The sequence below is a fragment of the Euphorbia lathyris genome, chromosome 9, assembly GCF_963576675.1.
Source record: "Euphorbia lathyris chromosome 9, ddEupLath1.1, whole genome shotgun sequence".
Classification (NCBI taxonomy): domain Eukaryota; kingdom Viridiplantae; phylum Streptophyta; class Magnoliopsida; order Malpighiales; family Euphorbiaceae; genus Euphorbia; species Euphorbia lathyris.
The window spans coordinates 37,556,283-37,580,644 of NC_088918.1; the positions used below are offsets into that span (position 1 = coordinate 37,556,283).

Genomic DNA, 24,362 nt, shown 5'->3' on the forward strand with positions numbered 1-24,362 from the left:
CCTCAAAGCCACAAAACCATTTACAAAAAAACTTATTGGTTTATCTATATAGACTCTAACATGGTTAAATCAGAACCACAAAACTATTTACAAAATGATATATAAAGACTCCAACCGGGAATCAAATCTAATTGCCTGCATACTTTGAAAAGTAAAAAGAGAATTCAGCAGCAGTGTTCACATATCCTTAAATCAAAATCTTTCAATCAATAGGGGTATTATTGCAAATGGAATCACCATAAAAGTAAAGATGCAAATTACAAATCCATGTAATTGAAATAGAGTTTCTTGATCCAATGAAAAGAAAAGTGGAATGAATTCATACATAAAAAGAGAGAGAGGGTGTTAATTATCACAAATTAAGCAAGAAAACAACTTGTTAAAGAATGATTTGGGAGTAGCAGTAGTGTTGGATTGTAGAAGAATGATCTGTGATTCATCAACACCATTTTCCCTAGCTATTTCACAGGCTTGACGGAATTGTTGGAAAGCATCCTCTACATATTTAGCTGCCTCAGAAACCTTCATTCCTTCCACAAGTTTGTGAGGATAAATGTCTTTAGTATGATCTCCATTCATAACTGCTGCCATTTGTACTAACTCTCCCTGGAACTCACTTACTGTTGCCTCTTCCTCTTCCTCTATTCCCCTTGTTCTCATTTTCACTGGTTCCGTCAATGTAACTGCAATTTATGCATTCCATACATACATTATTTCATCAATTAGACCTTTTTTTTCAATGCTGACTTAGGCCTGTTCTTGTTGCTTAATTTCAGTATTAGTAATTTCAATTCGCCAACGATGGTTGGTTATTTTATGAGTTGAATAAGGAATTGCAAACCAATGAGGGTTGGTCCGAGTGATAAGGCGTTGAATTCTTTAGTATCCAAAGATTTAAGATGTATAATTATACTTAATGATTGAGCCAAAATGTCAATAATTGTAAAATCTAAAAACCCATGACGTTAACATGCTTATTTATAATTGAGTTGCTACGGATCCTCAGAAAAAAAAAATGATTTATTTAGAGAAAAATAATAGAGTAGTGGGGTTAATTATAATTACCAGGGCAATCTTCTCTGGGAGTAGTTCTGTTCAAAGCAATCTCAAAAGTACCAGCCCATGCGTCACGCTTTGTCAGAAAGTCTTTCAGATTAAAAAGCTTCTTCACTGTTGCAGCTATTGACGAATGCTCAAACTCCGATGTCTCTTCTGGTCCTTCTGGCCCATGAATTACTGCAATAAATTCATCATTTTTAACACCTACTTTACCATTTATTAACATGATTGAAATTAAAATTACCTGTTCCGGGGTTGATCCAAGGTGATATAAAAAGAGTAGGAACCCTAACGCCGAGACGATCAAAGTTGAACAAATAAGGTGGAGGACCAACAATGCCATCAGGATTAGGGACACCAGTATTAGGAGTAGGAACATGATCATAGAAGCCACCATGTTCATCATATGTTATTAGAAACAAGATTTCATTCCATTGAGGGCTTTTTCTTAGGGATTCATATACTTGTTTTGTAAATCTCTGGCCCTCAGCTATATCATGTGTTGGATGATCATCGTTTGCCTCAATTGAGCCAAGGTTGTAGTACCTTGGCTCGATCACCACATAGTTTGGTAGCTTTCCTTCTTCACAGTGTTTCTTGAATTCCAAATCATATTGGTGGAACTTTGAAATGTACTTCAGTTTTCTCAAGTTACTATTTCATTCCATAACAACACAAATCCGTCAGATACTTATTAATTAATCAAACATAGTACCCGAACTCACTACGATGAAAATATGTTAAAAATTAGAGATTTTTTTAAAAGATAGATTCGAACCCATATCATTCCACCCCTGATTTTAGAGGTGTATCAACTGAACTATGCTTCTTTTGATATATCTAACTAAGCTGAACACGGAAGAAAATCTAAATCTTTATATTTTTTTTACCCAAAAAAAGTTAAGTCTGAAATTTAATGTCACCAATTTCACCTAAATCTAATTGATTTTTCTTAGATATTTTAAAGTACTGATTTTTATATTTTCTATCAAATATTATAATAAATAAATTATATCAATTTTAATGTAATTTTTTATTGATATTTAAAAAAAAAAATTGAATCTGATTTTTTTTTTTTTTTTGGCATAATTTTGGAAGGCAGTGTCTGGATTTTTAAATTGAAAGGAACGTTAATACTAGACATAAAAAAAACTAAAGCATCAATAATAGAATTTTGAGAGATTAGAAAGGCAAATCTCCATAGGCCACTTGCATAATATATCACGTTTTAAAAAGAAATAGTTAAAGTTTAATTTGTATTAAATTTTATTTCTTCGTTTTAATTTAAATAATTGAGATCTTTAAAGTGCATACAGTACCCCCAAATATTCTAACATAGTATGAATTATTATGGGTTGGTAAAGTGGTATGCATTATTTTTCTAGGACGGTTGGGTTCATATATGACTTTAACCGAGTCAAACCAAGTCGAGATTTGACATATTTAAATTCAACTCGTCGAAAAATTAACAGCTCGAGCTCAATATCATATTTATGAGTTGTTCGCAAGAAGCTAGTTTATTTGTTCACAAATTTTACTCGCGAATAGTTCGTTAATTATATTCATTTGAATTTTTTTAACACAAAATTATGTAGTTTCAAACCTACAAAACTACGTAGTTTTACGATATATTATTATTAAAAAAATCGAATGAAAGTTACTGATCATGCGCGTGTTCATAAACATTATAATCGAGAATGTTCATGGGTTTATTTATGAACTTGTAACCAAGTCTGTTCGAGAACGTTCGAACCGTTGTGCTCAAGTTTGACTTGTTTATAAATTGAAACGAACACAATCAAGTTTTTATCGAACCGAATGTAAGGCCGAATGAGCAGCTTAGCTTTACGACCCTATTAAAATGGTATGCATTGCCTAAAAAGAATAAATTGTATGCATTCCCTTTCGTAATTAAGAAAAGTCAAAAGAAAAAAAAAACATGAAAAATGAATACATGACTTTTTTGGAAAATAATTAGTTGGCCATAGTTTGTTTTTTTTTTTTTTTCCTGACAGAGATTGGTTTGGCCATAAGTTAATCCGCAATAGTTGAAAATAAAATTATTTGTTCTGTGTCTTTAAAGAAAAAAAAAACTTTGGCAGCCTGTTACCATGATTTTAAATAAAGAAAATATTGGTTAGGTATGTATGCCAAGTTGTCATCTTTCCCATCAAAGAATATTATGCAAATTGGCTTAAAAGAAATAAATTAGTACGTATTTTAAATTTGGGATTTCTTTATTTCACAACGAACCATTTAAATAAGGTACAAAGTAGAAGCAGTTATAAAATACTGTAATTTTAAATCCTATTAATAAAAAATATTATTTTTTATTAAGAGCTGCAATTTCAAAATTGAAGAAGCGAACAAAATATAAAATCATATATGAAAAAAAAAATACTAATAATTTATTACTTAAGTTTGAAATTACACCATTTGCTAAAGGTTAGAATTAAGTATGTGAGAGCTAAATAAGAAAGTGGCTTAAATATGTAGATATACTGTTTAAAATAATTAGAGAAATAACAAACCTTCAAACAAGTGACTTTCATTTGTTAATAATAAATTAAGGGTTAGGCTAGTACGTTAAGATTAGTTAAGTGAAAAGGACTTTTAATTATTTAGAAATAAGTCTCGAATTTTAATTTTTAATATATGTATTAGAATTTAATTAGAAAATTTTCATTTAAAAGCAATGTGAAACCAGTTAATTAATGGAATTCAATACAAATAAAAAAAATTATAATATAACCCTAGCTTAATTACAGAATAAAAAATAAGACCTATAGAGATCCTAAATCATATGAGGTGTCATTTTATCCTATAAAGTCAATGCCTTATAAGTTATATCTTCCACCTGTTTCATTGATTGGTTCAACTCTTCCAACCAAATGCATTAGTATATATTCAATTGTTAAATTAGCATGTGCTCTTTTTATACATTTTAATTATTTCATCATAAAAAAATTTATTTTTCTTATTTAGTAGGAATATAATTGTAAGAAGATATTTATAGTAGATAGAAAGAAATTAATGTTAATAATATTAATAACTAGGGTTGTTAAGGTTTTTCTTCATGACATGATGAATAATCTAATAAAAAAAGAAAAAAAATAAGGGGCAAAAAAATACTTCTAACGTTTATAGGCATGAGTAATTTTATCATTAACGTCTAAAGTGGTGTAATTTTACGTCTAAAGTTAGCAGTCAAGCACAATTTTATCCTTAAAGTTGGCAAATTTGGTTAATTTCAAACATTATTATAAAATACAAATATTTTGTTTGTTATTCTGTACCAGTTGTACGTAAGTTGATTCTAAAAAAATTCATATTTTTTCTGATTTAATAATAAAATTAGAGATTATTGTTTTTAAATTCGGCGAAATATTTAGATTTTTTTTGTCTAACTCGTATAAAATACAATATATATTTTTTTTATTTTTTAAATTTTTTCACGTTCAATCATATGTTTATGATGTGTTACTAATTAATGATAAAATGTTGAACATATGGAGTGCAAATGACAAGATTAATGACCGAAAATTTGATGAATAATTTTTCTAATTGACTCAATTTGTCAACGTTAGACGTAAAATTGCTTTTAATTGTCGACGTTAAAGGTAAAATTGCATTATTTTAGAACTTATAGGTAAAATTGGATATTTTTACATCTTATCCCATTAAAAAAACCCTAAAAGTGTGACTGAATAAAAATAGAAAATGTGTTCGCAGGATTTCAATCTTAAATATCGTGAGATCTCACGCATTATTAATAAAATTATATATATATATTAAATATTAATGTTACTTTTTATATTCAATAATTCTAATTATAACACTAATTTAATTTTAATTTTTTTACAAATTTAATTTTCTTTTAAATAAAAAAAATACTTAGAAATAAGAAATGAAAATTTTCCGTAAAACAAACCTTAATCCCAAAATTAAAAAAAAAAAAAAAAAAGAAGTAGAATATAATTACCTGTAGAAAAAAGTAGTAGGGACCTGATGAAAATAGATACCAAAACTAAACCCAGCTTCATCCATGGATTCAAATATCGTTTTCTGTGGATAACCTTTAGCAAGCAACTTCGTTTCATTACTGGTTGCCCCATGCGACGTCGCAGAATGCAAGTACAATCTATTACACTGTGTCGACGACGGAATCGATGCAAACCACCGGTCACAAACAGCAAAATTAGCTGCCAATTCTTTGAATACCGGCACCGAATCCGGTTTAAACCCGTTCATCACTGTCTCCGACATCCCCTGCTTTATTCCCTCTCCGTTTTGTGCGAATCCATTCATTTTTACAGGAATACTATTCCCGCTAGAAAGTGCGGCTTCAGTCCAGGGAGTGCCGAATACTTGCTCGTAAATTGCTTGGATTGAGTGACCGGGGTCGTCGACCACGTAGGCGGCATTGTCTCCGTAGAAGACGAGGGAGGAATTCGCGTCGGATGTGGAAATAGGATTGGATTCGGATCCTGTGACGCCATCAATTTCAGGATTGATAGTCTTTAGCCAGCCTAGCATGTGGTCGAAGGAACGGTTTTCTTGAACAAGAACCACCACCGTTTTGATCGGGTAGGGAGCGGCTGAGGAGCTTCCGGCAGCCATTTGTGGCAGCGGTTGGAGATTTTAAAATTTTGTTGTTTTGTTTGAGACCTGAGCTGCTCCACGCCATAGTCGTGCATTTCTATTTTATAGAGAGGAAGAGGAAGATGAATCAGACTTTTGAATTGAGAAGAAACTTACGTGGATGGTCCACGCAATAAAACAAATATCCAAATACGGGACTATAGTTATTCAAAATTTTCAATTTACCCTTGTCATGTAAAATTGTCTAATGTTGCATTCATGGTAAAATTTTAACTTAATACACAATTACAATCTTAAATTTATCACTTTTCACAGTTGGCATCCCTCACTTTACACTTCAACATATCATTAGACCTTATTTATAATCCAATTTCCATATAATCATTCTACCAACAATAAATCAATTTGACTTAGTATTTAATGAGAAGTTTGGTAAATTAATTAAATAGATTTTGGTGTCCATTTAATGTGATTTCCTTTGAGATTTTATGGAGACTGGCCCTCACTGGGAGCCAGCTCGACAAGCTAGCCACCAATGCCAGATTAAGCCAGCCATTGAAGGCAAGCTAGCCTACCCAGCTCGACGAGCTAGCCACTACGAGCCGACCAACCCTTTCGAGCAAGGCCATCTCGACGAGCTGACTCAGCTAACTCGATGAGACGACAATCTGAGCTGTTATATGTTGACTCCTTCTCCCATATTTGAATTTGGCAAAATCCTTTGTGATACTATGGTTGTTGCAAACATTTGAAATAGTAGGATATAATTTGATTTTTGCCTATTTAAAGGCCTTGGCTATTCATTTCAAAGGCATCCAGAATTATTATTGTAAATTTCTTTCGACCTTCACATACATCTTAATTTCCTACATTCTTCCATTGTCATTTGCAAAAGTCTCATCTACCGTCACACCACAAGTTCTCAAGTTTCCATCACCTCCAAGTTCAGAAAGACGGCCACTCGAGTCGACAGGTTTTCAAAAGGTGATCTTTCTCCTTGAATTCTTGTCAACTAGTGAGATCTTTTCCGGTGACTTAGGTTTAGATTCAGGGGAGTTAGGGTTAGATTCTGGAGAGTCTTCATAATCTACATGTTGTTCTTGCTCAGGTGATTCTGGGTTTATCTCATATGAGTAGACTTCCTCACTTCCAGAAGAACTGGATGAGGTTTTGCCTTCTTGTTCGAACTCCATTGTTGAAGTTTTGAAGGTTTGAAGATGGAAGATGATTTTTGAGGGAGAAAACGTTTAATTGAGAGAGAACGGGAGAGTAAAGAAGGAATTTTGAGTGCAAAGGAAACTTAGTTAAGATTTATGGTCAATTTATAGGCAAGGATTTCTAGTTGAAACGTCTAAAGTTCAGAGGTCGCTTAAACGGAAGCACTTATGGCCTAGTTTCCGACGTTAACCTAGTGGCGGAGCAATTATTGTTGGTCCCGTGTAGTGTAATAGGATCAGTTTCAATGGGGGGGTTAGGAACTAATATAACTTTTTCGCTTAATAATGCTGATTTAATTAAATGTTTGATAATTTAACTCAGCTTTAGGTAAGCAAGGCTGAGTGATGTGTGAGACAGCTTTAATCAGACACTGACTAGAGCTGTTTCAATTTGCGAGTTGGGAAATAACACTTTAGGTCAGCTTCCAACTCAGCACTCTGATTACTCAGCGTCGGCTTATACAAATTATATACTGAGTAGTTTAAACAAGCAACACATACATATATATATATCAAGAGAAAGGGTTAGAGATTACTCAGCGGTCTTATCCTGGTTCGGCATCACCGCCTACGTCCAGTCCCCAGAATCCTTCCGGGCTTTTTCAATCCACTACTGAGCTCTTTAAAGGTAGAGCAAAAAACCGTTTACAAAGCAATTGAGTATGCAAGAGTACCGTCCTCTATTCATCTACTCAATCCTACTGAGCGCTATAACCGAACACTCAGATTTTCTCTACCGCTGAGTACTAAAACCAAGTACTCAGCTTCACTCTCTCAACCTTTACAGTTGATACAAGATTGTTCTTTCTAAACAAAGAACACTTTAGATGAATACAAATTCACTCTAGACTTTTACACAGAGATTGGATTTCGGTGTAAGAACTTGCTTTTTCTAATCAGACAGCTTCTCTTTTGGATCTTTTAACTTAGTGAAGATCTTGCTTGTCTTTTCTCTTTTTGTAATTCGGCAAAAGATCCAAGTGATGAACTTGTCCTTTTATAGCAATTTCTAAAGCTCCAATGATTTGAATTTGGACATATCCGTTGAATTCAAACGGTCTTCTTTCGTCATTGATAGGTCAACATTCAGAATCGCAGGCCAATCCTGTCGTCTGAATTTAGCAGGCGTCAGGCTTGCCAGTTTCGTCTTCTAGCGTCAGGTTTCATCTTCTAGCGCCAGTTTTGTCTTCTTGCCAAACGCCAGTTGATCCATGCGTCTCGAAAAGGTCTCTTGGTGTAATTCTGAGGCTTCTGAATTGATGCAGACCTTTGTCGGACTTTGTCTTCTAGTCAACGAATCATTGGTGCTGTCCTGACGAACACTCAGCTTGACTTAATTGACGTTGCCTTCGATCTTTATCTTTATCAGAAACTGAGTAACATTCTACTCAGCATCTTCGGTCAGCTTCGGCTTCAAGCATTTGTTCTGAAAAAGACTTTTCTTTTATGATGCTGAGTTGTGTTCTACTCAGCTTTGGCTTATGCTGACTTCGTTCTGTCTTGCTTTTATGAACACTTAGTTCCTGTTCTCATTAATTAATATACTTAACATTGAACAAACATATTAGTACAATTAAATCAAAGCACTTAAATTTAATTGTCTTAATCATGGGTTTAACTCAAATAATTTTCTCAAATCAAAATCATGTGAAAAGGTGTTTCAACAAACTCCCTCATTTTGATGTTGGCAAAAGTATTTAATTATGGAACTCAGCGTTGAGGTTCCCCATGATCATTAACCTTTCTTATTCTTCTGAAATTACTCCACCGTAAGGGTTGCATCTATTGACTTAATTCAACTCTAAACCTTCTAAGATCTAATCGAGTGAAATTAAGACATGCCTTTACTGACTTAGTTCAATTCTAGACCTTCCAAGATCTAATTCAGATGAGCCTAAGGTCAGTTTTCAGAAGCAGGTCAATGCTTGGAACATCTAGGTATTACTCAGTTTCAAATATAGATATTAGAGTTTATGCTGAGTATAATTTACTTGTATATTCTTTATGTTCACAAGATTTAATTTTTTGTTCAATGAGTAGCTAAGTATGACAGATCAGCATATAAAGTAAGCATCGTATAAAATTAGTCAGTTTTGGATAAAGGATGCATATATATAGATAGTCAGCTTCAACAAAATAGAACACGCCAGATTATAAAGTTACAAGTCAAAAACTAAGACTATTGCTAATCTATTTCTTTGTGTTGACTTGAACTTGGTTAGATTTGCCATTGCCTTTGGCAGTTCGTTGTTGCTGACTCTGATTGCCCGGGTCAGCAGAAGTTGAACCAGGCTTCTGTTGAGTTCCGGCAGCTGGCTGCTTAGTTGTCTCCCTCATTTTCTGCTGAGTTACAGCAGCTTGCCTTTGTTCTTTCTCCCCCGTTTTGCCAGCATCACGAGATGGAGGAGAAGGAGCATAGAAAGTCCCTTGGAGAAAAGCACGAGTCAGCCTCGAGGAATACTGTTGCATTTCACTCGTACTGTCCCATAGACCTTTAAAGACCTGCATGCCATCGGCCATACTTGAGGCGGGAATTTTAATGTTGGCACTGAGCATACTGAGTAAATACTCTTGAGATTTCTTGATCCAAGTGATCGATTCTGTCATCCGGGCATAGGATTGATGGTACATCCTAAGTAGCGCAGTATCATATGACTGGCATTGAGCATTTGTGTGCCGGACATGCGCAAGAGTGGATTGAGTGCATTGTAGAATCTCATTGGTCTTGACCTGGTCAGTGTCCATTTCCTCTTTGCTCAGGTTGAGTAGGCGAATGGCTTCACCAATCTGTTTTATGGATCATTGAGAAGAGGAGGAGATAAGGTCATGAGCTCCAATCAGCGCAGAGGTCAGCTGGGAGAAAAGATGATTAACCTCAGTAGAGGTTGCAGATGTTGAGTTCACAGCTGATAATGCATTGAGTTGACCTTGGATGGAATTCATATGATTTACCATCATCAGTTGGAGTTCAGCCATTTCACTATGGACTCTTGTTTGGGTTGTTGAGAGACGAAAGATGTCATAACACTCATCAGTTCTTTGAGACCCTTAATTTCGGTAAGAAGTTGAGTAACAGAGGACATTTGGGTTGGCTCAGCAGGAACAGACCCAGCAGCATCGGCGTGAGTTTGATGAATATCCTAAAATAGAGCTTGAGCTGAGTCAATGATTTTTCTTCCAGACTCAGAAGCATTCAGATAAGCGTAGGAATCATCGATGTTATGCTCAGGGGCCAGAATGTTGTCAGCACCAGATAGAGGATGTGTTTGGTGCTGTCCAGAAATGGAGGTGCCAGCGTGGTCAGCAGCTGCACTTTTATTGAGGTCAGCAGAAGGTGCTGACTAGTTTTCTGTCTGCTTTGAAGAAGTAGAAAGAGGTTGATCAGCAGAGTTATTAACCTGCTCAGTGTCAATTTGAGGCTGAGTAGAAGTTTGTGCTTAAGGTAACTCAGAACTGTCTTGAGCAGGAGTTTCCTTTGCTAACTCATTGGGCTGAGCAGCATGGACTTCGAGCACTTGCTCAATGGAAGGTTGAGCAGAAGTGTCGGCATAAATTGGACCTTTAGGGGCTGTTGAGTCGGCTTGTTCCTCAATGCGAGAAATAGAGGCTTGTTTTTCCTTTATTTGGTCCGAAGTTGGCTCAGTGACGTTGGTGAAGAACTGGAACTGAAGCTTAGTGAGGTCAGTGATTGGGTCCCTTAGTGGAGATTCATCCAATAGGTCTATGACCCTGGGTTTCAGAGCTTTGCGTTTAAAACGCTTTTCTGCACTGTCCTTAGGAGTTTTGGTTGGCGGAGAAGGGTCAGCAGCAATAGAGTTGTGGGACTCAGAGGAGGAGTTGAGTCCAAGGTCAGCATCAAGGCCTTCCATAACCTTGTCTTTCACTGGTGACTCAGCTTGGTTCTTAGCTTGCTCAGCAGCAGCTGTTTTGCTTTGCTCAGCAGGACCCATCACGTCAGCTTGAGGCTGATCCTCAGTGTAGCCTTGTTCTTCCGCCTGACCAGAAGGTGTCTTCTCTAGATCAATTTCTTGACTCCGCACGAAGTGTGATTCCTTTGTAATCACGAAGTCAAGTGGGTTAGCTTCTATCGGCTTCAACCCAGAGGTTCTCTTCCTCTTCAGAGGTTGATCAGGGGTTTCCTCACTTTCTTTCTCAGGCTCAACTTGCCTTTTCTGTTTCTCCGCTGACTTAGGTTCCCCTTGAGTTTACTCAGAAAGAGCAGCTTCCTTCGCACTAGAGACAATCCTCAGCTTCCTCGGAGCTGTGTTAATGTCTTTTGCGGATTGGTCAGCTTTCCTCTTTTTGTCCTGCCTAGTACGCTCAGCGGGTTCTTTGTCACCCATAACTTTCTTCCCTTTCTTGGTCAGCACATCATGTGCTTCTTCAACCATATTATCCCCTTCCTCATTTTCTTCAGCGGGATCTTCTTCAATAGCCCCTTTTCCTTTTTTGGGTTTGATGGGTTGGTTGTAAGCTAAACCAAACAGCACTGCTGCGGTGATTTCCGTACCTGATATCTCAATTTCTTCTATCAGGCTCATCTGGTGATCCTGAAGTATCTTTGTGATGAGAGAACCCATCCTGAGGGTCCCGGTACTGCGTAGGAAAGCACCGATTGTTGAAACACCTTTCCACATAATTTTGATTTGACAAAATTGTTTAAGTATAATTGAAATACATATTCTAAACACACTAAGTTTAAATGCTTTGATTTATTCTACTAATGTGTTTGTTCAATGTTGAGTTAAAATTGTTTATAAGACACAAGAATTAAAAGGCCCAAGCCCAATACAAGTGACAAAGCCCAAGCCAAACAGTTCTAATACAACTCGGCCCGCGTTAGTCAAAACGATGTCGCTATGTACAAAACGCAACTCAGCAATCGAAGGATCTGGAAGACCTTCGGGAACAACTTCAAGATGAAGCTGCTGAGTAGATTCGACAAACGTACAAGACAGCAGCTGGCTAAGGAAAACTTCCAGACAAAGTATTTCCACTTTGGGTAAAGTTCAGATGACACAATATGCTGTCCAGTTGACTTTACCATAAATAGTGAGACACTCTACCGAGCTGACCAAAAGCTGACCAAAAGCTGACCGAGGACAGAAGATACACAAATCTGATTGGCCGAGAGCTCTGAGCAAGTCAGGATGACAACGACAGGAAGCCGTTTCCCTCCAACGGTTATTTCGAAATTCGAAATGACCGATGGCCAGACGTCTCTATAAATAGAGTGCCATCAGAAGCTTCAACACTTACAAAACTTGATCAAGCCATTACGCTGACCAAATCTCTACGCAAAGTTCTGCAAGCAAAAAGCAAAGCAACCTTACACTACATTCAATATCTTTTGTGTAAAAGTCTAGAGTGATTATTCAATCATCTAATGTGTCTTAGCAAATCATTGTTTAGGACAAACACTTATCATTTCTAGAGATTAGAAAGGAGAGGCTGAGTACTCGGTTATAGTACTCAGCAAGAGATTAGGATTGAGTAGAGGTATAGAGGAAAGTACTCTTGTTATACTCAGTTGCTAAGATTGTAAAAGGTTTGAGGCTCCACCTTTAAAAAGCTCAGTAGAGGATTCGAAATCTCGGAACTTGTTCCGGGGACAGGACGTAGGCTTAGAAGAAGCCGAACCTGGATAAATCTGCTGAGTAACGTATTTCTTACCTTAAACTCCTTATATATATTGCTTGCTTAAATAACCAAAAACTGACCAAGTAAAGAGGTCAAGCTGAGTTGTGCGGATCGAACATCTGAGCTCAGGAATAGACTTTAAGTGCTATCTCCTGACTCAAGTCAAGAAACTGACCTAGTCACCAGTTGACTAAGCCAGTATCTTACTGATCACTCAGTGCCGCTGTTAAATACTTTTCTCTTTAGAAAAGAATTCTGCCCTAAGGTTTAAAAAGTTTAAATAGTTCCTAACCCCCCCTTGGAACTATACTTGCACTGTTATAAGGGACCAACAAGTGGTATCAGAGCTTAAAAGCTCACTGTAAAAGGTCTAACAACCTTGAGCTGATCCCTAGCATGGGCGAAAACAGTACTCGGTTTCTCCCAGGAAACCAAACAACTCAGATACTGCCTGAGGGGCTGTCCATCACTCGGCCTCCCCTATTCTTCGGGTCTAACTATACCTTCTGGAAGAATAGGATGAAAAATTTCATTCAGGCTACAAATATGAGTGCCTGGCTATCTATAGTTCAAGGCCCATTTGTACCTGTCGAAATTGTGGCTGGCCTAACAGTTGTAAAAGCTGAGGCCAAATGGACAGAGGATGATCTTAAGAAGCTTCAAAATCACGCTTCGGCTATCAATATGCTTCACTGTGCGCTCGATGCTGCAGAATATAATAAAATCTCAGGTTGTGAGTCGGCGCAAGAGATCTGGAAAAAGCTGGAAGTCACCTACGAGGGAACCAATAAAGTAAAGGAGTCCAAGGTGAATCAGCAGATGAGACTGTACGAGCTGTTCGAGATGAACAATGATGAGGGCATTTCAGACATGAATGCAAGGTTTACCAACATCATTAATGAGCTCAAGAGACTTGGGAAAATCTTCACTGAGGAAGAACAAGTCAAAAAGATACTCAGGAGTCTTCCTAAAGACTGGCAAGCAAAGAAGACAGCTGTTGAGGAAGCTCAGGATTTAACCACCTACAAATATGACGAACTCATCGGCTCGTTGCTGACCCATGAGATATCTATGAAAAACTTCGAGGTGAAGGAAAAATCTGAAGACAAGAAGCAGAAATCTCTTGTCATGAAAGCTGACTCCACTGACGGGAGCTCAACTGATGATGAGGAGATGGCTATGTTCACAAGGAAGATGAAAAGGCTATTCAGGAAGAATGACAAATATTCTAAGAAACCTTACAGAAAGTTTGATAAGTATAAAGCTGACTCAAGCGACAGCAAATACAAAAAGGACAGCTCAAAGCCCATTACATGCTTTGAGTGCCATCAAACCGGCCATATTAAGTCAAGCTGCCCCACACTGAGGAAAGATAAGAAGAGCGGTAAAAAGGCAATGGTGGCTACATGGAGCGACAGTGATGAGTCTTCATCTACAGAAGCTGAGGCCACCGAGTCAGCAAAGATATGCTTCATGGCTGACGAACTTGCTGAGCTGTGCGTCTCTGAGCATGCTGACCTATCCGTCGCATCAGATGACGAGGAGCAATCAAATGAGGTAATTACTCTTCCCCAGCTCAGAAACGATATGGTTAATGCCCTGAGTGATCTCTACACACTTGTCAAGAAGTGTAATAAGAAAGTTAGAGCACTCAGCAGGCGCTGTGACGAAGTGGAAGAGGTCAAACTGAGTGACCTTAGATTCCTTCTTCAGGACAATTCAACTCTGCATGATAACATGAAGATCATACATGAGTCTGTCTCTGAAGTCCAATCAGTTTCAAAGAAACTGAGAAAGGACGTCACAACTATCCAGAACCAACTAAAGGTTCCAAATAAAACAAACATTCCTCTGAGAACTCAGTACCAAGGTACTCAGCAGAGATGGAATCCCCAGCGAAGAGTCCAGTGTGACTTTTGTGGGAAGAAAGGACACACCACTAAGGTGTGCTGGCACGCTCAGCACTAGGGTGCTGACAAGTCAGTGAAACATCCTAAACAGAAGGTCAGCTATGACTTCTGTGGAAAGAATGGCCATACTGTCCAAGTATGTCGCCATAAAATAAAATATGATGCTTTACCTGTTGCACCTAACAAGCAAGGATCCAAAAAGAATTGGGTACCTAAAAGTAACTAGTTACAATGCAGGTAAGCCTGAGATGTGCCGAGAAGTCAAAGATGTGGTATATTGACAGCGCATGCTCGAGGCATATGACTGGTGATGAAACTCAGTTCATCACGTTTGAGCGTAAACGAGGAGGAAGTGTAAGTTTTGGAGACAACAAGAAGGGTAAGATAGTAGGGTCAGGAACCATTGGAGGTAATCCTACTATTGAATCTGTCTCCCTAGTCAGCGGACTCAAATATAACTTACTCAGCGTAGCTCAGCTATGTGACAATGGGAGAAAAGTTATATTTGATGCTACTGGATGTAAAATATACGAGGGTAAAACAAATGAGTTAATCTTAACTGCCCCTCACATAGATAATGTCTTTATGCTAGACTTAGAGAAAAAGTTTTCAAAAACTGTGTGCTTAGTATCAAAGGAATAGAATTCCTGGCTATGGCACAGGAGACTTGGTCATGTAAGCATGGACCTCCTGGCCAAATTAGCAAGAAAGCAATTGGTTGAGGGACTGCCTGAACTTAAATTTGAAAAAGATCAATTATGCCACGCTTGCCAAGCTGGAAAACAAACCAAACAATCTTTTCATATCAAAAACATTGTCTCAACTAAGCGTCCATTAGAGTTACTACACTTGGATCTCTTCGGTCCAGTCCAGCCGCTGAGTCTGGGTGGAAGAAGATTTTCCTTGGTCATTGTAGATGACTTCTCTCGGTACACGTGGGTCATCTTGCTGACTAGCAAGGATGAGACCTTTGAGACATTTTCAAATTTGGTTAGAAAAATTGAAAATGATAAAGACCTAAAATTAGCTCACATCCGTAGCGATAATGGTGGAGAATTCAAAAACCAAAAGTTTGTTGAATTCTGTGAAGCCAGCGGCATTGACCATAATTTTTCTGCTCCTAAAACACCTCAACAAAATGGGGTTGTTGAAAGGAAGAACAGAACTCTGGTTGAAATAGCCAGGACAATTATGGATGAGCATAGGCTTCCAAAGTATTTTTGGGGAGAGGTTGTTAACACAGCGTGCTATATTCTTAATAGGGCTCTAGTTAGACCTATATTAAAGAAAACCCCCTATGAACTTTGGAAAGGACGAAAGCCCAATATTGGATACTTTCGTGGCTTTGGCTGTAAATGTTTTATTTTAAATACCAAAGATAGCTTAGCAAAGTTTGATTCAAAAGCTGATGAGGCTATCTTTCTAGGTTACTCAACAAACAGCAAAGCATACAGAGTTTTTAATAAGCGAACTCAAGTTCTAGAAGAGTTAGTACATGTTGAGTTCGACGAAACTAACCCTGCAGGTAGATACCAGCCGCTGACCGAAGATGATCCACACTCAGTACCCGCTGACCAAGAACCAGCTACTGAGTCATTCACTAAAAGGCTGACCAAGAGTAAGAGTGAACCTAAGATTACTTTTACTGAACCATCTACTTCTGCAGAGATTGTTGAAACACAGACAGCACAAGACATAAATCTACCTAAAGAGATAAGGATTCCAAGAGGGCACTCAGAGAGTGTAATCCTTGATTCTGCTGGGAATACCCTGATGACGAGGAATCAACTCAGGAAGTACCTCAGCAATGTAGCCTTCGTCTCAGTACAGGAACCTAAGAACTTCGCTGATGCTAAGGAAGATGAATTCTGGATGAACGCAATGCAAGAGGAACTTGACGAATTCAGAAGAAACGACGTATGGGAGCTAGTGCCACATCCAAGGAGTCAGAAGACCATTGGAACAAGATGGGTCTTCCGCAACAAAATGGGTGAGCAAGGAAATGTAGTCAGGAACAAAGCAAGGCTTGTAGCTCAGGGCTATAGTCAGCAAGAAGGTATTGACTACGGTGAGACCTTTGCCCCAGTGGCAAGGCTAGAGGCAATTAGAATTCTATGTGCATATGCATCTTACATGAATTTTAAATTATTCCAAATGGATGTCAAAAGTGCATTTCTTAATAGAGTTGTAAACGAGGAGGTTTATGTTAATCAACCTCCAGGCTTTGAGGACCCTAAATTCCCAAACCACGTTTATAAACTCAAAAAGGCTCTGTACGGCCTCAAGCAAGCACCACGTGCTTGGTATGAGAGGCTGACCAGTTTTCTGCTGACTAGAAATTATGTCAGGGGCAAAGCTGATACAACCTTATTCATTAAGAGAAAGGGTAAAGATACCCTGCTGGCCCAAATTTATGTTGATGATATAATATTTGGTGCAACTAACGAATCAATGTGCAATGAGTTTAGCAAACAAATGCAGACTGAGTTTGAAATGTCCATGATGGGAGAACTCAACTTCTTCCTCGGTCTTCAAATTAAACAAGGAAAGAATGGCATCTTCATCAGTCAAGCCAAATATGCCAAGGAGATATTAAAGAAATATGATTTGGAAAATTGCAAGCCAATATCCACTCCTATGGGCACTGACACTGTCCTATGCACTGACGAGAATGGTAAGTCGGTAGACAGCAAATTATATCGAGGTATAATAGGCTCTCTACTTTACTTAACAGCAAGCAGACCGGATATTCAGTTTTCAGTATGCTACTGTGCTAGATATCAATCTAACCCTAAGGAATCTCATTACATTGCTGTAAAAAGAATCCTTAGATATTTGCAAAGCTCAGTGAACGCAGGTTTATGGTATCCCAATACTCATGATTTTACACTCATCGGATACACTGACACTGACTATGGACGGGATAAGCTGGAACGTAAAAGCACCTCTGGTGGATGTCACTTCTTAGGAAGCTGTCTTGTATCCTAGTTCAGCAAAAAGCAGGCGTCAGTAGCCTTGTCTACCACTGAAGCTGAGTACATTGCTGCTGGTCATTGTGTTGCTCAAGTCCTTTGGATTAAGCAACAGCTTGAAGACTATGGTGTTCAAACAAAGACAATTGAAGTCAAATGTGACAACAAAAGTGCAATTGATCTTTCAAAGAACCCAATTCAACACAGCAGAATGAAGCATGTCAGCATCAGACATCACTTCATTAGAGATCATGTACTCAAGGGTGAGATCAAGCTGACCTTTGTCCCAACGAACGAGCAGCTTGCGGATATCTTCACGAAGCACTGCCCCGTGAGCAGTTCAGCATACTGAGAGAAGCTATTGGTATGTTTAATCCTCTTCAGTAAATTCCTGAACTAAATGAATATGCATGCTGAGTGAATTACTATGCTGAATGATTGTTTTTGCTGTGTACTCATTGAAATTAATTGAACAGCAAATACTGAGTAAATTTGCACACTGAGTAAGTTAGTTTAAACTTAGAGATCATCCGTTTATGCAATACTGACCACTCAGAATATGAAACGCTTAGTATTCTAAACGCTGAGTGTTAGATCCGTTAGAATAAATGCAAAAGCACGCGTATAGCCACCTAGGATGACGTACGCGCCGAATGTGTCATAAATGTCAGGATCATTGTCGGTTCACAATCCCGAGGCAAAACTGACATATGGATTCGTTAAGATCCACACTTCACTGCTATAAATAATGGGTAAATCCCCATTGTTTTCTCTTTACGTCTACCGAATTCTAAGGCAAAGAAAGCTTTCTCTCTAAACATTCTCAAAGCTTCCCAGACGCATTCTTCAACTATGACTAAAGTTTCCTTCAACATCTCCGGTGTCGTGCACCCTAAGCCCAGCTCTGATATAACTTCCAGGCAAACCTCTGTGCCGGAATCTACCAGGGTCACCTCGCCGAGCAAAGGAAAAACTGGCCAAACCTCCTCTGGTAAGGGAAAGCCTAAAAAAGTCAGGACCTATTCAAAGGTCTTCAAAAACGTCCGAGAATGGAAGGTTGAGCCCTCAAGATGGGTATCTGAAGCCTTCGTACAATCCGAACAACCCTTCTGTGAGTGGATTTCACAGAATGGATGGACTGAGCTGTTTTCAATTAGGGATCACACCTATCCTGACCTTGTTAAGGAGTTTTACCACAACCTTCGCGTTGCCGATGATAATCAGGACTACTTGGTAATAGTGGTGAAAAAGAAAACCATCTTCATCAACCCTCTCTACCTAGGGAATTTGCTCAAGTTAAAAACTGAGGGAGCAAGGCTAAGGAGATCTGGAGATCAGGATGGTACTGGGTACGAGGTGAACTTCTGTAAACCTGAAGGCCACTCAAGAGAAGTCTCAGCTTCATCTATGGATCAGCACCAGAAGATGGCTCATTATCTGCTGAGTTATTTTATCTATCCGAAGATCAACTGCACTACCTCAGCAACGAACTTCGAACAATGCTTCATCTGGCATATGCTGACGTACAAACCGATCAACATGCCAGTATTCCTTATCGCTGGCTTCCAACGCAGTACTGGCACGCTGAGGCTAGGATCGCTCATCACCAGGATCCTTATTGATCATCAGATAGACCTGACTGATGAAGAAACAGCTAGAGGATCTGAGATCACAGCGGCTTTGCTGAGAGTGTTGAAGTTCGGGCAGCCTCTGAAGAAAGGTAAAGCTGTTGCTGCTGCTGCGGGTGCTGAGGAAACTGCTGTCCCAAAGAAAGGGAGAAGGACTAAGGCTCCAGCTTCCCGAAAAAGAAAAGCTGTTGAGACACCTTCAAAAGACGCTGAGTCTCCAGCTAAGAGGCAGAAGTCAGCTGGTAAGTCAGCTGAGAAAAGGAGCAGGCAAGATGAGCCTGAAACTGAGGACACTAATGAGCAACCTCAGAAGAAGCAGAAGCCTTCTACACTGACTCCCCTCGATGCTATCCCTACTGACATTGTTGTGCCAGGTGACTCTCACTTTACACAATGTCTAGGAACTGTATCTGAGGACCAAGAAGAAGAGGTGCATCTGGACGACCAGTTTATTGCACAAGTTGAGGAAGAACTAGATGGTGATAGTTCAGAAGATGATGAAGAAGAAGAGACCAGCGGTCAGGATGACGCTGAGGATAATGAGGAGACAACCAGTGAGGTTGCAGCTGAGCAAGCTAATACTGGGTTGGCTGCTAGAGAAGACCAAGAACTTGACCAACACAATGTTGATCAAGTCCAAGAGCAAACTGACCTCCCTCATCATGATCAGGAAGAAACTTCTCCTTCTCACTCAGGAGAGTCTATTCAAGCTGACAATCCTCCTCCACCTCGAAGAAGAAAACTCATCAAGGCAAGTCAGAAAGAAGTCAGTGAGACTCCTGTTGAAATATCAACTCTTCCTACCTTTGCCATTCAACAACCAACCAAAGACCCTTCTGCTCTAAAACTCAGATTTGTTGGTAGAAAACCTGCGGCATCCATCGAAAAACAAGTCTCTGTTTCTTCCCAACAGGAACATGCCGACCAAAATGCTTCTGCCACCTCAACAAGCCAGGTTGAGACGAGTGCTGTCAATGATGTCCATCCAAGCATTGTGCTGACTCCAAACACATCTGCCCCCATCAGCACAGACAGTATTCGAGTTTCTACTTTTCCAACTCATCTATCTGCCGATCAAACTCATACTCAAATGAACCAAGTGTAGATTGAAAACACCATTCCAATCACTGACCATGTCATTCCTTTAACTCATCCTCCTACCGGTCACACTGATGTCACTGAAGGCTCTCAAAGCTATCTAAATGCCACTGAGTCCGGCAAAAGAATAATCGACTCAGTGCAAGCATTGATCAAAGACCTTCAACAATCCACTCCTCCTGCTACTGGGTCTTCAACTATTGAGACTACTCAGCTTTCCCAGGTCACTCAGCTTCTCAATGAAGTTAAGGGATTCAACGACTTGCTGAACATCATCATCTCCTATCAAACACAGCAAGCTAAGCAGGATTCCATCGCCAAGCTGGCCGAGATCCAGCTGACAACTGTGCAACACTTAAATACTCTACAACAGCAAGTACAGAACTTGTCAGCTGTGAACCCTGGATATGCAACTTCTGATGAAGTAAAGATGCTCTTTGCTGAGCTTCACACCGAGCAACTCAAGACCAATGAGCAAATGGTATCTTACTCTCAGTGCTCAGTGGAGCAAATTGGTGAAGCTATTCGATTGCTAAATCTGAACAAGCAGGAGATGGACACTGACGCAATGAAACAAAACGAGATGCTGTCTATCACAAGACAAACATTCAATCACATCCGTCACACAAATATTCAGCGTCAGTACTTTGACACCTACTTACTCAAAACCTTTCATCAAGTCATTGCTGGACTGACTGATGCGCTAATATGGATTGGTAAGTCTGAAGCCTTTATCGTCAGTATGATCAGCGCTGCCGAACTCAATATACCTGATGAAGTCTCAAATCAGGGAGTTGCCATTTTTTATGGTGTCAATGAAAGCGCTGACCGACTTAAAGCGCTATCCAACGAACTAACCAGGGCTGTCTTAACCGATAGCTTTAGGATTCCTCCTCCCGATGCTGACAAAACGGGGGAGAAAGAACAAGCGAGAACACCAGCAAGAACACATCATGGATCTAGTCAATCCCAACAAAAGAAAAAGAAATAGATATAGGCTAGCTCAGTATAGACTAAGTATGATGTAATCTATATGCCTTGTCTTTTAAATTTTTGTTTGTAAACACTGACTACCGATATCAATATATCATATCTGCATCTTTCATTCTATTCCTGAGTTATGATATATGTTGCTGTGTACTGAGTTATTCTGTATCTTCAATTAAATCAGCTATGTTTAATACTTATGAAACTTATTGATTGAATCAAATGCTGATAACATGTTTGACATTGACCTATGTGTTTATAAAACATTGTCTTTTAAGAACTCATTCAATAACAAATTACTCAGCGCACTCTAAATGATTAAACCTTCCGCTTAATACTGAGTAAATAAAATATGTTACAAAAGCTGACCTATATCTGAAAACTGACCTTAGACTTACTCGATTAAACCTTTAAATGTTTAGAGTAAAACTAAGTCAGTAGCTCAACCCTGACGGGGGAGTTTGCTAAGTTATAATAGGTCAACTATCATGGGGGAGCTCAATACTGAGTTCCTCGCTGTTTAGTTTTGCCAACATCAAAATGGGGGAGTTTGTTGAAACACCTTTCCACATAATTTTGATTTGACAAAATTGTTTAAGTATAATTGAAATACATATTCTAAACACACTAAGTTTAAATGCTTTGATTTATTCTACTAATGTGTTTGTTCAATGTTGAGTTAAAATTGTTTATAAGACACAAGAATTAAAAGGCCCAAGCCCAATAGAAGTGACAAAGCCCAAGTCAAACAGTTCTAATACAACTCGGCCCGCATTAGTCAAAACGATGTCGCTGTGTACAAAACGCAACTCAGCAATCGAAGGATCTGGAAGACCTTCGGGAACAACTTCAAGATGAAGCTGTTGAGTAGATTAGACAAACGTACAAGACAGCAGCTGGCTAAGGAAAACTTCCAGACAAAGTATTTCCACTTTGGGTAAAGTTCAGACGACACAGTATGCTGTCCAGTTGACTTTACCATAAATAGTGAGACACTCTGCCGAGCTGACCAAAAGCTGACCGAGGACAAAAGATACACAAATCTGATTGGCCGAGAGCTCTGAGCAAGTCAGGATGACAACGACAGGAAGTCGTTTCCCTCCAACGGTTATTTCGAAATTCGAAATGACCGATGCCCAGACGTCTCTATAAATAGAGTGCCATCAGAAGCTTCAACACTTACAGAACTTGATCAAGCCATTACGCTGACCAAATCTCTACACAAAGTTCTGCAAGCAAAAAGCAAAGCAACCTTACACTACATTCAATATCTTTTGTGTAAAAGTCTAAAGTGATTATTCAATCATCTAAGGTGTCTTAGCAAATCATTGTTTAGGACAAACACTTATCATTTCTAGAGATTAGAAAGGAGAGGCTGAGTACTCGGTTATAGTACTCAGCGAGAGATTAGGATTGAGTAGAGGTATAGAGGAAGGTACTCTTGTTATACTCAGTTGCTAAGATTGTAAAAGGTTTGAGGCTCTACCTTTAAAGAGCTCAGTAGAGGATTCGAAATCTCGGAACTTGTTCCGGGGACAGGACGTAGGCTTAGAAGAAGCCGAACTTGGATAAATCTGCTGAGTAACGTATTTCTTACCTTAAACTCCTTATATATATTGCTTTCTTAAATAACCAAAAACTGACCGAGTAAAGAGGTCAAGCTGAGTTGTGCGGATCGAACATCTGAGCTCAGGAATAGACTTTAAGTGCTATCTCCTGACTCAAGTCAAGAAACTGACCTAGTCACCAGTTGACTAAGCCAGTATCTTACTGATCACTCAGTGCCGCTGTTAAATACTTTTCTCTTTAGAAAAGAATTATGCCCTAAGGTTTAAAAAGTTTAAATAGTTCCTAACCCCCCCCCTTGGAACTATACTTGCACTGTTATAAGGGACCAACACCGATGAGAAATACGGGCATGTTGAGCGGCTTGTAGTTCAGCATGTGCCAGATGAAGCACTGCTCAAAGTTCGAAGCTGATGAGGAAGAGTTGACTTTAGGGAATAGAAAGTTGGTCAGTATATAGTGGGACATTTTCTGAGGCTGGCCCATGCAAGTGCTGGCAATTTCTCCTTTGTGGTTCTTTGGTTTACAGAACTCAACAGGGTAATCAACGCGCAAATAATCGTTCGTGGTTCTGAGTTCTGATCCCTTTGCCTTCAACTTTAGCAGTTTGGCAAGATAGGACGGAGTGATGGTGATGTCCTTGTTTTTGACCTTGGTGACTAAATTGTCAACATCATCTTCGGCAACTCTAAGGTTCGTGTAGAATTCCTTTACTAAATGTGGATAAGTGGTTCCAGGGAGAGAGAAGAGTTCGATCTAGCCATTTTTGGAGATACACTCGCAAAAAGGTTTCTCAGCTTCTACGAATCCTTTGGAGAACCAACGGGATCGGAAGAATTTAAGACTTTTGACGTTTTTGTAAACAGGGAGGAAAACCTTTTCCTTAGGTTGCTTGTTCTTTTTCTCCTTCTTCTTTCTTGACGGAGTTGCTTGGTCAGCTTGAGGGTTTTTATGAGCCATGCTGACTTTAGGAATAGATAGGTCATGCTGACCTTGTTCTTGAGACTCAGTGGAAGTCTCTTCATAGTCCTGCTCAGCAGGAGACGGAGGGTTCAGATCGGAGCGATTATCGTCGTAATCGGCGCCGGAGTTGTTCTGGGAATCGCTAGACATGGTGTTTTTTTAGGATTTGAGAAATGCAAAGGATTTTGGGAAATTAGAGAGAGAGAGAAATCGAATGCCAAAGATTTCGAGTGTAAAGAGAAGTTAGTGGGAAATCGTCCACTATTTATAGTCGTTTCGAATTGATCTGATAGGTCGGAATGGCGGTTTGACCTCGAGATAATCAATCGATAATTATCTCTGGCATTAATGACATATTCGGCGCATGGTTTCCTAATTATTATGCTTACATCATCCTAGGTGGCTACTTAATGCGCGTGCTAGCATTAATTGTGCAAGTGGCTTTACTCAGTATCTAGAATACTAAACGTTTGAAATTCTGAGTGCTCAGTTTTGCGTAGAAGGGATTTTTAGCATGCTTAGTAACTCAGCATATAGTAATCACACAGTATATATGTCTACTCAACATAAGGTGATTTTATGTCATTCATATTAGCTCAGCATATCATGCACTAATCACTCAGCATGTTATAATCACTCAACATTTATTTATGTGCAAAAAACTATTGTAGAGGATTAGACATACCGATAGCATCCCTTAGTATGCTAAACTGCTCACGA

General features: G+C 38.9%; 1 protein-coding gene across 1 annotated transcript; it reads right to left on the reverse strand.

The window, feature by feature from the left end:
- Positions 1-200: 200 nt before the first annotated feature.
- On the reverse strand, positions 201-5,754 carry LOC136207044 (non-specific phospholipase C3-like). The gene is made up of 4 exons (XM_065998297.1): positions 5,042-5,754; positions 1,304-1,713; positions 1,066-1,236; positions 201-683 (listed from the first exon to the last, which is right to left on the reverse strand). Exons 1-4 carry the CDS (start codon positions 5,677-5,679, stop codon positions 346-348), a joined length of 1,557 nt encoding a protein of 518 aa, XP_065854369.1. The 5' UTR covers positions 5,680-5,754; the 3' UTR covers positions 201-345.
- Between the last annotated feature and the right edge of the window lie 18,608 nt (positions 5,755-24,362).

What these genes read in the sequence shown, in the direction of transcription:
- LOC136207044 (XM_065998297.1), bottom strand. Translation starts at nt 5,679, where the DNA reads ATGGCTGCCGGAAGCTCCTCAGCCGCTCCCTACCCGATCAAAACGGTG. An exon ending in CCTACTACTTTTTTCTACAG is followed by an intron (nt 1,714 to 5,041) that starts GTAATTATATTC and finishes GGAATGAAATAG; the next exon opens with TAACTTGAGAAAACTGAAGT. An exon ending in TCCCAGAGAAGATTGCCCTG is followed by an intron (nt 684 to 1,065) that starts GTAATTATAATT and finishes CATAAATTGCAG; the next exon opens with TTACATTGACGGAACCAGTG.